General features: G+C 39.1%; 1 protein-coding gene across 4 annotated transcripts in view; it reads right to left on the bottom strand.

Moving 5' to 3' along the window:
- Positions 1-15,578, bottom strand: part of LOC127373479 (zinc transporter ZIP11) — a 120,061-nt gene that overhangs the window by 86,141 nt on the left and 18,342 nt on the right. For all 4 annotated transcript variants that reach the window (XM_051417994.1, XM_051417991.1, XM_051417992.1 and 1 more), the window contains exon 4: positions 8,660-8,818. In XM_051417994.1, the coding sequence (XP_051273954.1) occupies positions 8,660-8,818 (159 nt within the window). The remainder of the gene's footprint in view (positions 1-8,659; positions 8,819-15,578) is intronic.

A 15,578-nucleotide genomic window follows, 5' to 3' on the forward strand; every position in this document is an offset into this window, starting at 1 on the left:
CAGTTCCCCTTATATGTGACTCAAATCCATAGTTTCTAGTTGTGTTTATTTAGTGCTCTCTGTATGAATTTCATTGTCTTCACCTCGGCAATTAAAGCAAAGTGATGGAGTAAAGATTACAGAGTTTAAAGAAACTGCTCTCAGAAGGAGCCTGGCATTATTTTACCATTTTACAGTCCCAGTTAAAGAGCCCCAACGGTTGAGACTGGGTAACCATGACCAAACATCCCGGTCAGTCAAGCCAGCCACTCCCCCAGACACGGTAAACAGTAAAGATGTCATGTGTTTGCTGTGCTCTGGTCATTGTTACTGCTGTCCATTTGGCTGTGTGTGTGTGTGTGTGTGTGTGTGTGTGTCCTGTATATTGTGGACAGTAAACCCAGATCTGGTGATATACTGTATTCCAAGATGCAATGCTCCCATCCCAGGTTGCCAACACTTTGCCCCCGATCATTATTTGTTGTTATGGTGATGGCTAGCAGGGTAGGAGCGACAAGATAATAAGGTGAGAAAGTAGCACTGTATTTCCTTCAAGTGAGAACAGAAACATCTACTCTCTGCAAATACATGCAAACACTGTATCTTCACACATATTATCTGTGGAATACAAGTGAGAGTTTGAAATGAATAAGTGAAAATGGAACAGTCTCCCTGTTTTTTTCTTCTCTCTCCCATTACTCTCCTTCCTCTCTCTCTCTCTTGCTCGCTCTCTCTTTCTCACTCACTCTATCTATTCTTTCGAGGTACAGTACTCTTCCCTTCCTAAAACCACTTAATTCTGCAAAAGCTTGACCCCTTATCATCCGTCCTCTCTGTGACTTCAACCAAGGGAAAAATTTAAGCTAGAAAATGGGATTACCAGGTTTTGAGAAAGTTGAATTTAGGACTTCTTTATAGCCTTTTATTTCTATTTTTTTATCTGGACTGATTTAACCACACATAAAAATTACAGCAAAAACAGACTTTCCATGTGATCATATTGCTAGGCTCTTATTGTGCTGCAAAAGCCACATAATCCCTTCATCAATTTATCCCTTAGAGTACCATTAGTAATTTCTCAAGGTATTTTCTTGCAATGTGCCACAAATGTGGCAGAAATGTGTGACATAACGAGGTAGGGGTTCCGTGCAAATTAGGTAGGGCAAGGCAAGGTGCTGCTTTTAATGAAAAGTGGCTTTCAAAGTAATATAAAGCATCACTATGAATGGAAAACACAGAAATATATTTGTGGTGCTGTACATTTGCTTCTTACTTTTCTACACCACTCAGAAGAGAATATAATTTTCCCTCTTGGAGAAGCCAGTCTGAACTTTCCCCCTTCACTAAGCCCCTTTTATCTTAATACTGTGATCGGCAATGCTATTGAAATGAATAGTGTAACCGGTTGAGGATATACACCGATCAGCCATAAGACTGTGAGCACTGACAGGTGAAGTGAATAACACTGATTATCTGGTTATCATGGCACCTGGCAGTGGGTGGGACATATTAGGCAGCAAGTGAACATTTTGTCCTCAAGTTGATGTGTTGGAAGCAGGAAAAATGGGCAGCGTGAGGATCTGAGCGACTTTGACAAGTTCAAACTGTGATAGCTAGACGACTGGGTCAGAGCATCTCCAAACCTGCAGCTCTTGTGGGGTGTTCCCGTCTGCAGTGGTCAGTACTGGTCAAAAGTGCTCCAAGGAAGGAAAAGCGGTGAACCGGAGACAGGATCATGGGTGGCCAAAGCTTATTGATGCACGTGGGGAGTGAAGTCTGGCCCGTGAGGTCTGATCCAACAGATGAGCTATTGTAGCTCAAACTGCTGAAAAGGTTAAAGCTGGTTCTGATAGAAAGGGGTCAGAACACACAGTGCATCACAGTTTGTCGGTATGGGGCTGCAGAACATTCTGACCACCAGGGTGCCCAGGGGATCACAATGTTATGGCTGATCGGTGCAATCATTAATCAAACCAAATCCTTCTCTAAAATTCCACGGTTAAACAAAATGTAACTGGTGTGCTTTGGCTTGCCCTCATTGCTTAGGCACCAGTGTTCAAAAATGTCATTTATTATTTATTACTCTTTTCAAAACTACTATTATTACTTTACTTATTACTCCCTGCCAACAGTAATATTACTTTTCTATTACCTCCTGCAAAATTGGTACAATGATTAAAATCCAGCTTTGTTTGTTAAAATCAAAGTAATGGAATATTTCCAGCTGCTGAATAAAGGCGTTTCCATCTTCCAAGCTAGAATCCTCCATGATTACAAAAATAAATCCAAGGATGTGATTAAATTGTTGGAATGTAAATTAGTAGGGGGGTGCTAACAAAAGTAATTTTGTAACAAATTTTGTTTTTGGGGGGATAACTAATTAGTTACACTACTAGTTACTGGGGACATTAATATTATTACTGGTAATGCTTTACTGTCCAACGCTGCTAGGCATAATTAACCTGGCTCAATGTGCTGGTTCTATGACTGCCATGTTAAAATACTGTAATATTAACACAATAAATGGGACATTTATAGCAGAGAAAGAGCTGATGTTTCACAGCAAAATGCCCAAAATCCATGAAAGCAGATATAGTGAGAACAAATAGTTTGTACCAACTCCACCTCTTTGATCTAATACTAAAACCCATTACTCAAAATGACATGGCCATGTGTAAGGATTTATGGCTTTCAATGCCCCACCTCATACTTTTGTTTTGGAACAAAAACTATCCAACTACTGCAGTTTAAAGATAAGAACTCAATCAGCACTACATGCTTCCAAAACAAAAACTCAATTTACTTTATTTAAGACATTTTAAGATGTTAATTTAATGCCCTTTAGAATCCCATAGTGTGAGGAGTAGAAAAACAGAGATGTGGGGGAAGAAAGAGGGAAATAGGAGTGGTAATAAATGTCTTACTGGAACAATAACACAGTGTCTTAGTTACCTGTTTTCATCACCAAGCTCAGAAGGTCTTAACTCCTTCCTGCTCTCTCTCGCTCTCCCATCGTCCACTGTGTCCATTACCTTATCGCTCCCATCCTTCTCTCCCCTGTCAACCCCAGCTCTCCCACTCTGTCCATCTTGCCGTTCCTCAATCGTTCTTCCCATTCAGTTCCAGTGTTTGTTGAGGAGCCAGTAAAAGTGGCACCACCAGCTGTACAAACACTGATGGCCCCCCGCTGTGTGTGTGTGCGTGGAAGACCCCCCTAAGTCCCCTGTTTTCGTGCTCGCTATTATCACAGCCTGACGCTTCCACTGCTGTTACCATAGTACCAAGGAAGGAAAGGGCAGAAGAAGAAGAAGAAGAGGAAGAAAGACAGGAGAGGTGGCGTATGTGGAGAAATGAAAAGAAAGGAGGGCTGCAGGCAGCTGGGGAGGAGATAAAAGGAATAAAGCAGAGCTGAAAGTGGATTTAGTGGGGATTTCAAAAGAAAGAAATGACATGGAAAGTATGAGTGGAATGAATGATGATGTTACATCACAACACTGACAGAAAAACAGGAGTCAAGGAGGATAGCTAATGTCAGCTAGCTTGAGACCAAACATCACAAATATAACTGCCAATGAAGATAAAATAAAAAATAAAGTATATTCCCCCATCACTTTCACACCTGCGGAAGACCTGCAGACCCTGTACAGCTTAACTAACACTGCAGGAAGCTGAAGTTCTGTAAGTGCTAACGAAAAAAACAAAACCCAGTCATGGTAAAGTACTTACCTTTGCAGTGAGAGAAAATAACACTGCTGTTTTTGTTTCTGTGACAATAATATCTTGACAATTCCTAATTCAAATGTGGCAGAAATGTGCTATTAGCTGAACAACAGTGCAAGCAGAGGAGGCAAAGAAACTTATGCGACCATAAATAACAGCAAAATGCGGTAGAGAACTCTCAGCATAGTTTTTTTCTTTTCAATCTTTTATTTTCTGTCTGTGTAGTTTCTGCCTGACATATCATAAAGGACACGCTCTGAACAAGCTTCTCCTCCACTTTCTTGGTTACCAGGATGACATGTCCCCCATCTAATATATGACTGGTTTCCTGAAAATACTGTAAAAGACACCAGCGCCTTTCTGAAAAGTTGTGAGATTTTAACTAGAAATGCTTGGAGCGGTCACACAAGAAAGGCAGTGCTCTCTGAAAACAAGTGCTGGGTGCAGGGATTTTCCTCTAGGCGGCCGGATGCTATCGAACACACTCTCCCCTCAATGGGAACAATTAAAGGAAGTCACTGGCGCTCAGAAAAAAGGCTTTTTTGACACAAGCCCTAAAGGTTAAGTACAACAAGATATTTTGGATCGACGAATTTTGGATCCAACGGAAGAGTGAAGGAAGAGTTAGATGCTGACAAAGCTGTCCCAATATAGCTCCATCAAGTTGTTTGAAACGGCTGTAGTCTGATACCAAGTGATGTCACGTTTGATACAGGAGCTTTGAGACACGCCCCGTTCGAGTTGCGTCTACCTTTATTTACAAGGGCAAAAGCACTTGTTGGACTTCAGAATCATAACGCATTTAAGTATGTTTAAATATGCTAATATAAGATAAGAATGAAAACTTATAAAGCTCTGATGACGCGTCGTCGGCAGTCGCCTTAATTTTGTTAGCTACTTGTTTAGCTGACACTGCTTAAAATGTTTTGTGTTTTTGTTAATTTATTTCCAAGAGCAGAGCTGTCTGATTATTACTCTCGGTAACCTTTTTGTGAATGAAACTTACAGACAAATAGCGCTAAACACACAGCCATACGTTGGGGACATTAAAATATGCTACTGCCTACTCATTAGTCCCGCATTGCCAAACTCCAAATCTCCACACTTCACTTTACTGCTGTGGCATCATTCTGGTATAGTGGAAAAAACCACTCTGGGCAGATGGCGGTGCCATTGCAAAATAGTGTTTCGGTGGAACATCTGCACGTGGAGAGACGAGCCCTGGCATTAAAACCCTGCAAAACCAAATATGTGTTGTATAAAGATAAATATATTGCCTTGATCCTTGATTCTGGTTTTGAGGCTGCGCTCCAAAATTACATACCGTTTGAGAGCAGTGTGATAGCGCTAAGCATTTAACTCAGCTGCAAGTCAGGCATAGGCAGTGATTTCTTAGTATTCATTTACATCTACTTATTCATTACTAGTTTAATTTATGAGCCTTAATTTACCTCACTATTGTACAAACTGCAAAAAAAATAAATGTACTGCTGTACATTCTTTTGACCACTATGTGCCTCCAGTGAAGGCTTTAAGCTTTGAGAAATGAAACCCATATGGCACAATTGGCTGGAAAGCTTAAATGCTTCAAGAATGGCTTGTTTGCCCATCACAACTAATACAGTTTCTTTCAGCGTATTCCCTCTGCCTCAGACTACCAATAGAGTGCAGTTACTGACAGGGCCGGGAAGGTCAGCTGGCCAATTAGCTCTTGCTTAGTTGAGTGGAGAGGCGGGAAATGACAGTACATCTGAACTGCTGCCCGTAAGTCGAGTCCTCAGCCTCTAATTATAGTTTCAGAGCAAAAGGAGCTTCTTTTTTGGTCTGACACAATGTCTTTAGTGACAAACATTTCTATATTGTGTCAGTGCTCACCAGTTAAGAAATCTTGAAATTGGGGAAGTGGCTTAAGAAACAAGAGAACCAAGTTCTATCATGTGACTACAGCGTACAGTTAACAAGTCAATACCTGGTGAGGCAGAATGAAATGTTCACGCAGCATCAACAATGTAATAGCTGCTAACATTTATGCATAAAATAACCTGCATACTTAATATACACTAAATGGAACACAAACTAACTGTACTATATGTGTATCTATTTATGTAACAGAACTGCAAGTAATGCTTTTAGATTACTGATAAGTCTACATGAGGTGACTTAGAGCCAAGATCTGAAGTTATATGGAGATGATTTCTAAACTGATTTATGGACATTTATCTTTGATGGACATCAAAGATCCTGCCACTACTGTAAAGCCTGAGTTCTGGCAGTTTGACACTGTAAAACATCATATAATTATTTAATGGAATCGTCTATTCAAGTTCAGTAAAATACATTTTCAAATGTTTATTTTCAGAAACAATAAACACTAGTTTTTCTGACTCTGTACTTGAAACTGCATATAAATGTACTGAGTTCAATACACTCATCAAATTAAGTTTGTAAAGAAACTAGATCAGCATATGAGCAGACTTCCCAGCGAGCACTAAGAGCTGGAACTCTCCAGAGACCCATCTTTTTTAAGTGTGAAGAAAACATTCATGATGGAGGCTTGCTGCGTGTCTTTAATACACAGCAAGTTTCTTCATGTGAAATGAAGAACTGAGTCTTCAAACTGAGAAAATAAATGGAAAGTAGATCTGTCTTTAATGTTTTTTTGTGACAGTTTCTGGTTCAATTTTATAGGTTATGTTTATTGCAATATCAAGTTCATGTAACTCAATTTATTTCATTTAATTTCCAAAACTCGTAAGGTGGCTTCGAACTACTCAGTCTAAATTAACTCACCTGTTTAAGGCAGTACGGGAACTTGATTTTCAATGTAGGACTATGTGTTTGATTTGTGAGTGTGACATTTGTGTCAATCTGGTGACAGTTCAGTAGAAAAATATATTACTGCAAATCTGGATGCTATTTGTATCTATTGAGAGTTCATATTTGAATAATACAATTGTTTACTTCCCGATACGCCCAATATGGAATGTCAAAATGAGCTCGAAACGCTATTGAAATGTTGAAAGTGTATTAGAGCGGAAAGGTAACCTGCATCCTGATCAGTAGGAAATCATCAGCACAGATCTCTTATTAAGCCTGAGGAGTTTATCGAAAGGCCAAAACCAACATGAATATACCTCGCGTATTTATGCACCAGCTTGTTTATGTATGTATAGGATGTATAATCCTCTCCCTTCTCTCCCCATTGTCCCCAGAAGACTATGCGTCTGTGTGTGTGTGTGTGTGTGTGTGTGTGTGTGTGTGTGTGTTGTCTTTATATGAGTGTGTGTCATCTTCTATGAGTGTGCATGACGGTGATGTGTCAGCCGCTCCTTCATATGCAATTCGTGTCAGTGCTGCTGTCCTGGTGTGACTGCAGGAGCTTAAGGCAACAGCTGTTCTCTGCTGCTCGGGCTGTAGTGGCTACATCACATTTCTGTCTCTCTCCGTCCCGTCTCTACCCTTTCCTGTTCTGTTAGGGTCAGAAGAAGGCTCAGAGATGTTTTGATTTAATCATCAGATTGTTGACGTGTGCAACATTATGATGATGATTTTGTATCTTAGTAAGGGTCAAAAGATAATCGTTAAATCTGTTCGCTTCAGGTTTTTGTAATTCAAGGTCTGCACATCTTAAAATATTGACATGTCAGTACCCTTAGTTAACGTTCTCATTCACCTTCCAAAGAACCATTAATCTAAATACCTTACATGATATGCAGGGCTGCACAGATAATCATGTTAAAATAATAACAACCTTGCCTCATTTTTCAAAGTGAATGGATCATAAGTAGCATGATTTTGTAGAATCCAGGCTGATAGTTAAACCATTAAGATCGATTTTGAGGCCAAGCAGCCAAGGCAAGAATGCTAACACGTGGATAGTTAGCAGGTATAACATTTCCTCTTTTCAAATAATCTATTTTACTAGCACTAAACTAAAAATAAAGTAGAGAAATGCAAATAAGATTTGCAGCTCGATTAAATGTCAAGTCAAAACAAGACAAGACAAGAGTCCAAGTCAAGTCAGAGATTTACGAAACCAACAGCAAACATGGAGAAAGGACTTAAGACCGGGAGCAGACTCGAGTACTACAGCCATTTAGAGGCTGTATGAATCACTTCCTCAAAACTCAAGTACTTTGTTTCAAGCTGTTATCTCTTTCAGACATTGACTAACCCATTCTATTGTGTAGAAGTCAATGTGACAGTCACACACAAGAAACCCTAATTAACCAAGTCAGCTTTTGTAATAATTTTGAGTAATAGTGTCTGCATCCTTGATTCCCTAATATTTCTCTTGTAAGTAATTTCTGAGGAAGTTTCCAAAAAAGGATCATATAATTACAATACTCATCCCAGCAAAAACTGAGGACTGACATTGAAAGGAACCTTCCAAATTCAGTCGCTAAGAAAAGAACATGAAATAATATACTAGTTTGGTAGAAAATTAAATGGAGGTTTGGGAAATATCTCAACTTGTCCAATTATGAAACTAAGTTCAGATTTCTGCAGTCATTTCAACCTGTTTTCAAAATTTAAAGCTTCTTATCTCCTTTTAAAATTGACCATTTCCATCTTCTACTGTACAAGTTAGAAATAAATAAACACACAGAACATCGGATAAATTATTGTGTTACTAATGGGACTCCTTATTGATGTATACACACAGCCTTGCCATCATTCTTTCTTTGCTTCGGCAATGACCTTACACATCTTCAAGGAATCAATCGAGTTCATACTGGTTTGTCTTTACAGTTTATCTATGAATCTGGCCCTTGTCCAAGAGAATTTCCACGACGGTAAAATGCTCTAATAATCTTTGTCTATATGTCCTTCTAGTGCTCTGAATAAGAACATAATGGCTGTAACTGGATGATCGACACATGCTACATTCAGTGTTCACATACCACTACAAACAATAGAATATAGTGTATGGGTGAGAGTCTCTACATCAGGTTCTTACCAGCAGGGGCATGGCCAGGTCAGCAAAGTAAACAAAGGCCGCTCCAAGTGTGAATCCCACTGCCACAGGCAAAAAGGCGAATGAGCCATACTTCCCAGAGTCCTCAGCCATGTCGATTGCCGGTGCCAGCAAGGACCAATAGGAAGCAGCCAACATTACCTGAGAGAGGCAAGAAAAGTTAGAAGGGAAATAAAAAAAATAAATAAATAAATAAATATATATATTTTGTGCAGCCCAAATAAGAATAGGCTCATAAGTTTAAAGGTTTCAGCTGGTGAATAAAATGACATTTCACATACAGACCACAAGCATTGTCTCATGTGCCTTCAAACACAGAAATGTAACAATCACTGATTATTATTATTATGCACAATAAAATGTCCATTTAAAATTAATCATTATTTATATAAATACTGTAAATGTGCCAATTTGAAGATGATGTTTTCTTGTTTTTAAGCAAGAACCACTTGTATGATTCGTCCTTGAGTGATTCTAGGGAACTTGTTGCATATGTTTTTACATATTTAGATTTTCTCTTAGGGACAAACAATATTTACACACATGGGGGAAACACTTGTTTAACTTAAGAATTATAAATTCTAAATCTGAATGAATTTTGATCCAACTAAATAAAAACTGAATTTTGTTTACTCGATCATCATCATCATGGCTACTGTTGCCTATAATATTCCATGACAGTCACGGCCCCTCGGCCACCTCCCATTTTTAGTCAAGGACTGCTCCGCTTTATCTTCCCCCATTATCTTATTGTTTCAGGTACACACGTTACATTAACGTGTTAATCTGCTGATTTCCCAAAGCCGGACATGACGCAAAATGGAGGAATGATCAAATATCATAACTCTCTTAACAGAGTGAATCTGTCTTGGAAGACTCATTTGACCAAACCTCAAAGGAAAGTGTAGGTTTAGGATAACCATGTGAAAATGTTCTCACATGAAGCCCATTGTTTGCCTGATTGTACTGCTAAGGAGTAGTTTGCTGGGGTGAAAGCATCGTTGATCTGGCTCAAGTCTACTTGGTCAAAAAAAAAAAAAACTTTTCTGGTCCAAAGTTTCCCAAGTTTGCATGAGTGTGCGTCTGTGTTTGCATGTGTGTACTATTGCTTTGTGTGTCCGTCCAGTGTATTCAACGTCCTCATAGGTAATTCGCCCTGAAAACATCTTTCACTCCAAAGCCTAGTCTGTTTGTATCAGCTTTCAAAGTCCAAACAGAGAGGGGGAAGTTCTATATGTCTGAACACACCAGAGTGTCTTTTCAAGCTTCATGTATGGTCACAAAGTATCTGAATTCTCTGTTGTTTATCCCTCAAAGTTGCCACATGCCAATTTTTATTCCGTTTGTGTTCTCGCAGCTCTTCAAATGGTTGCCTCCTGACACAATATCAGCACCGGAATTGTGAGACACAAGTCTGTGTTCAGCCCTGCCAATCAAAAGTAATGGAGGCATATTGTCAGGCTTGCAGTCAGCTCCAGCACTCAAAAGTAATGTACCGCTAGCATCAAACCTAGTCAGCTTTGTCAATCAAACAATGCCGAAGCTGATTGCAACTCATTTGGTTTGGATCAGAAAGGAACTTTGGGAGCTAAAAACTTACTTGTGAATTACAGTAAACTCAACAGTTATACTTGTCTTATTCATGCTGAATTATCAAAGCCTGGCAGCAATTAAATCCTTGCCATAACCGCAGAGGACAAATGATCCGTTCCCTACTTTCCAAAATGTTTCCAATCCTGTTTAACCTGTCTTGATGCTTCCAAACTGAATTTCTTAGTCATTTGCCCCAGTGAGGACTTGTGCCACTGATGTTAGTAATCCAAAACAATCTGCATTTACTTATATATTTTACATGATGTGAATGTCACATATTCTCAGCATATCAGCTTTCCAACTTAATCCCCAGTTGACAGCGCACGGCAATAAGCAAGGAGAGGGAACAGAGTTATATAGGTAGAAGCAAAAAGCTGGATTTAAAAGACACAATGTGTGGAATACAAACTTTATGTCTTTTTATTTTTGGCATCTTCATTTCTCCACTGGCAACAGAAGTAGGGCAACGAGAAGCCAGACAGAAGTTGGAAACTGAACAGCCGGCGCAGACACCTCGCAAATCTTAGCAAGACATTGTTTGGCTCTCCGCGTCAAATAAGATGATTGGTTTCTCCAACTTTCTGGAGTAAGGCGGGTTTGGGTTTGGAGGGAAAAAAATATGTTCAAAAGTATAAAAGAAACTAACCCTTTAACGTCTTGTTATGACACTCGTGCATCCGTTAACGTGCAGTCTGGAGAAGCATGTTTTACTCCTGTACCATGAATAAATATAAACCAACTAATCAGTAGATCAACTGATTTTTATAATTGACAAAACTTTTACCAGAGAGGAAAGATTTTGTCAGTGAAACTGATTGCCTGTAGTTTAAATTAACTCTTAACATACTCTTTAAAGCACACTTCTGAACACTGACTTAATGGGAGCACTGGTGTTATTGGTCTAATAAAGCTACTTATAGTCGAAGAAGCAATCTGATTAATTGCAAAGCTGGTTTTCATTCCATGCTGTTTCACTTGGCTTAGTTTCCAATTTTAAAGTTGTTTCATCCAAGCAATATGGTCGGTCAAACATAGCTGGGTCCAACCACACTGATATTTCCCATAGAGTAATACATCTTGCTATACACGTATCTGTGTTAACTTGAAAACTTGTCAGAGACGTGGCTCATTTTCTCAACTTTGCCTCATACCTTTGCATACCGCACCAGCAGCACAACCCATAATCACAGAAAAAATCTTCCACACCAGTTTCCATCATCTACTAATCAAGGATGCAATTCTGCAATCTGGGGAACATCATGTACTTCTGTGCCAATTGAATCAAGGTGGGGAGCTGTCTACATGTTAATAAGCAACAATCCAGAGCGCACATAAGATTAGCAGTTTGACACACTACTGTCACAGCTGCCAAGCCTCAAAGGTGCACAGAACAGCCTGATGTCAATATAAAAAACGCAACCTTGCATGTGTGTCATGTGTGGGAATTCATTCTTTAGGTCTCTCCAGGATTACTATTTCTACTGTTAAGAAATGAGATAAATGTAACTTACACAATTGAACGGTGGATACAAATAAAATAAATATCTGACATCAATTTTGACATCAAGCCATCTCCTACATACATTTTAAAGTGAAAATGTAAAACTAATTTACACCCAAACTATCTTTCAAAATGATATCATGGACAATAGATAATGAAACGCATATTAGAGCCCTGCGCTGGACTACCACTGTGTGTGTGTGTGTGTATGTGTGTGTGTGTGTGTGTTGACTCCCGCTGTGTGTCTGTCCACTCCTGCAAGCATTCTGACCATTCTCTCCCCCACAATAGAGATTTTGTGTCTTCTCCTGTCCCTCAGGTGAAAAGATGTTATCTTACTATGTCAGTAACAACTGAGAAACATCTTCAAATGCCAGAGTTTGGGCGTAAGATAAATCCCGACAGCAGTTTTTTTTTAGCAAATCAAAACCGACCACTCCCCAATCTGCATTGGGAATCGCAGGATCCAAATCCCATTGCAGCCCTCTAATTGCATGTAACTAATAACCGTTTTCACTTTTCAAAGAATAGTTCACTTTAGGAGGGGGGGCACGCAGATGGCACACCATGTAGAGCTGGCACCCCATGTACCAGGGGAGGGCCTTTGCTGCAGCAGCCCAGGTCTCCCCCACAAAAAATACAAAACAATTTCTTTGGTGGCCTAAAGCCAAGAAAATCCAACTCACAACCCTGTTGCATTCTTATGGTACAAGAAAAAAGAAGATTTTCATATGCTAAAGTAATTCCATTTCCTAAACCAATTGCCCTGAGTTTTGGAAGCGGAAAAGGAAACTCAATTAATCATTTTACGAGAAAATGGTTATTGCAATAATTAAAGATAATGGATTTTGCTTACATGTAACTGATTTATGCTCTCAAAATACAGTTTTTCACTGATTGTGACATTAGAAATATCTGCTCAAAAGCCTCTCAATGTAGCAGCTTCTAACAAAAAGGCCCAATTGAGAAAAATCGAAATCGAGGGCTGTCTGCAGGGTAGTTTTTATGTCAGACATTAGGTTTGAACACTTTATTAGAATACCGCTGTTGCCACGATATGGCCGACAGTATATTTAGGATGTAAATTCAGGATGGGTTTGTGCAGCCTCATTACAAATTACTGAGCGGTCCAAAAATGTAGAGCACACTTTCAGACCTTCTGCTTTGTGAATTGCTGTTCAGACAGAAAAAAAGAGACAAAACAAATTTTACTCCGCGGACAAAGGGTTTAGGCTAATAACAATATGGTTGGAATAGAAAAGAGTTTCATATTTCATCATAAAAATGCATGTGACTCTGTAGAACGTAATGTTCAAAGCAGCAATAGGCAATTTCACATGCTGGCACCTCCGAATGGCAGTGAGGAAGAACGGTCTGAAATATTTGAACTTCAGTACCCAGAAATACTGTAATAACATGACATCACTTAACCCCACACAGAACACTCATATCAACTTGGCTGATTTGTAATACCAGAGGGTAAAGAGAGACAAAGAATCTAATTTTGCTGAGCCCAAATTTCTCTGAACATAGCCCTTGCTGGCTGTTATTCAGAAGACAATTTTGCAGGAATGGGTACGAGACTATCTGAGGATTCCAAGAGCAATATGTAAATCTTACTTAATTCACTTGGGATAAAATAGTGGAATATACAATCTACTTTTGTTTCCATCTTTGTACTTTCTCTGTGAATTGATTGCCAATATTATTTCTTCCTCTTCCCTCTCCAGTTTCACTATCTTTTGTTCTTCCTTCCTTTATGTTTCTTCTCTCTGATTTGCATTTCCGGCAGCAGCCAATCCCCAGGTCCATTCCACAATCTCTACTTTCACTCATTAAGGCTGAATTCAGCACAGCCTCAAGGCTATTGAAACACCTGCCTTACACTGATGCCAGCACCCAATTACTGCTTTGTTAGCACACTCGGGGCCAAACACTAAGCCTTTTGCAACAAGTTTTAGAAGTAGATATGGAGCAGTCTGCCCCAAAGATATTATAATATGAACATGTGGTCATTATTACTATTTTTACTTCACGTCATTATGACCCTATTGTCTTAGAATTTTCCATGTGAACTGCACCTGTTAAGCACTCATTCACTTGGAAAAAGAGATTTGATTGGTCCACCACTATGGTCCAGACTGAAATATATCAACAACTATTGGATGGATATAATCATGTCCAAAACATGTCCAGGGTCTAAAGAGGATTTATCCTTCTGACTTCCAGTGACTTTTTGTCTAGATCCACCATAAGGCTGAAATTTGGTGGAATATCTTTAGGACTGTAATTGTCACGAGATGTGGTGCAGAACTTCATGGTCCCCAGAAGACTTATCGTAATTACTTATGATCCCATAACTTTTTATCTATCGCCTCCAGCAGGTCAAAGTTTTCACATTTCTCAACATCTACCAGATGGATTAGCCAAACAAAATATATATCCAATATTTTGGATTATGACCAAATACCTGCATGAAATTCTAAGCAGCTACAGCTGGACTTGGTGCTAATTAGCTAATGTAAGGATGTTAACATGATAAACTAAGACTGTGAGCATCATTGTCAGTGTTTTTTTACATGCATAAGACAGTTATTTTTCTTGCTTTTTCTTACATAACATTACTATTTTGTTACAAACTTTTACCTGTCATTGTGGCAGAGGTATTAATTTCAGACCCTTCATAGCCTTCATATGGCACTGGGTTCATAGTTCCTTCAATGTTGGCAGCCCCAAATGTGGTAGCTGGGCACAATTTATGAGCATCATAATTTCATCTGTGTAAAAAATGTTAATCTGGGGCACCTGAGTAGTTCACCAAGCAGAGCATACACCCCATGTACTAAGGCTGAGACCCTACCGCAGCGGCCTGGGTTCGATTCCAATGCGACCCTTGACCGCATGGTGTTCGCTAGTACCAAAACCAACACTGTTGGGTTTTTTTGCTGTTTTGTTTGGGTTAATAATCGTATCTCACTGGGACAATTTATACAGACGCAGACACATTTGAATTGTAATGAGAATTATCAGCAGGACTTTTCCAATAAATGGCCTATTCCTCCTTGCAAAACAGAGAATTAATCATCTTTTCATTTTAATTATCCTTGTCTAAGATAAACAGGAAGATAGACATCTCAAAGTTGTAGCTTAATCAAACTACTCTACAGTATCTCTCAGCATTATAAGGACTTTTTTCTAGACACCACAGGGTGCTCTGGTCTTATAATGCTTGAGGGCAATCATCTAGATGCATGACACGGAGTAATCAATCTCGCAATCAGTGATTACCCTGCTGAGTTTGAAGGTTCCACGTGAGCAATGAACATCAACATGAGAACCCAACACTGAGTTTTGCATAAAATGGTCTGTACACATGATATACATGGTCCCTGGGTAACAATAGAGATGTATTATAAGAAGGCTACAACACACCTGTTGTAAACCCTGTAAATATATATACACTAATATATATACCTTTCAAAGGAGTTCTGATGGACAGGCTCATCATGTGGATGTAGAAACCTTCAAATTAAAGCTGAAAATCAGTATTTAAGCCTAGTCATTGATTCAGTCAAATAAAATGTCCTAGAGCATAAAGTGAAAATGGTTGAATTGTATATGTAGATCATAAAGAACAGAGAACAGCGTAATTGATTCCATCAAAAGGTGCATGTGATACTTTGGAGATATGGCAACTCTGGTTTATGTGTTTGATGTGAAGTGTGTATAGGTTTTTAAAGTTTTTATTTTATTTTTATTTTTTTTTATCTTGGACCCACAGTCTGATGAATGATCATCATCATGATA

The sequence above is a fragment of the Dicentrarchus labrax genome, unplaced genomic scaffold (genome assembly GCF_905237075.1).
Source record: "Dicentrarchus labrax unplaced genomic scaffold, dlabrax2021, whole genome shotgun sequence".
Classification (NCBI taxonomy): Eukaryota; Metazoa; Chordata; class Actinopteri; family Moronidae; genus Dicentrarchus; species Dicentrarchus labrax.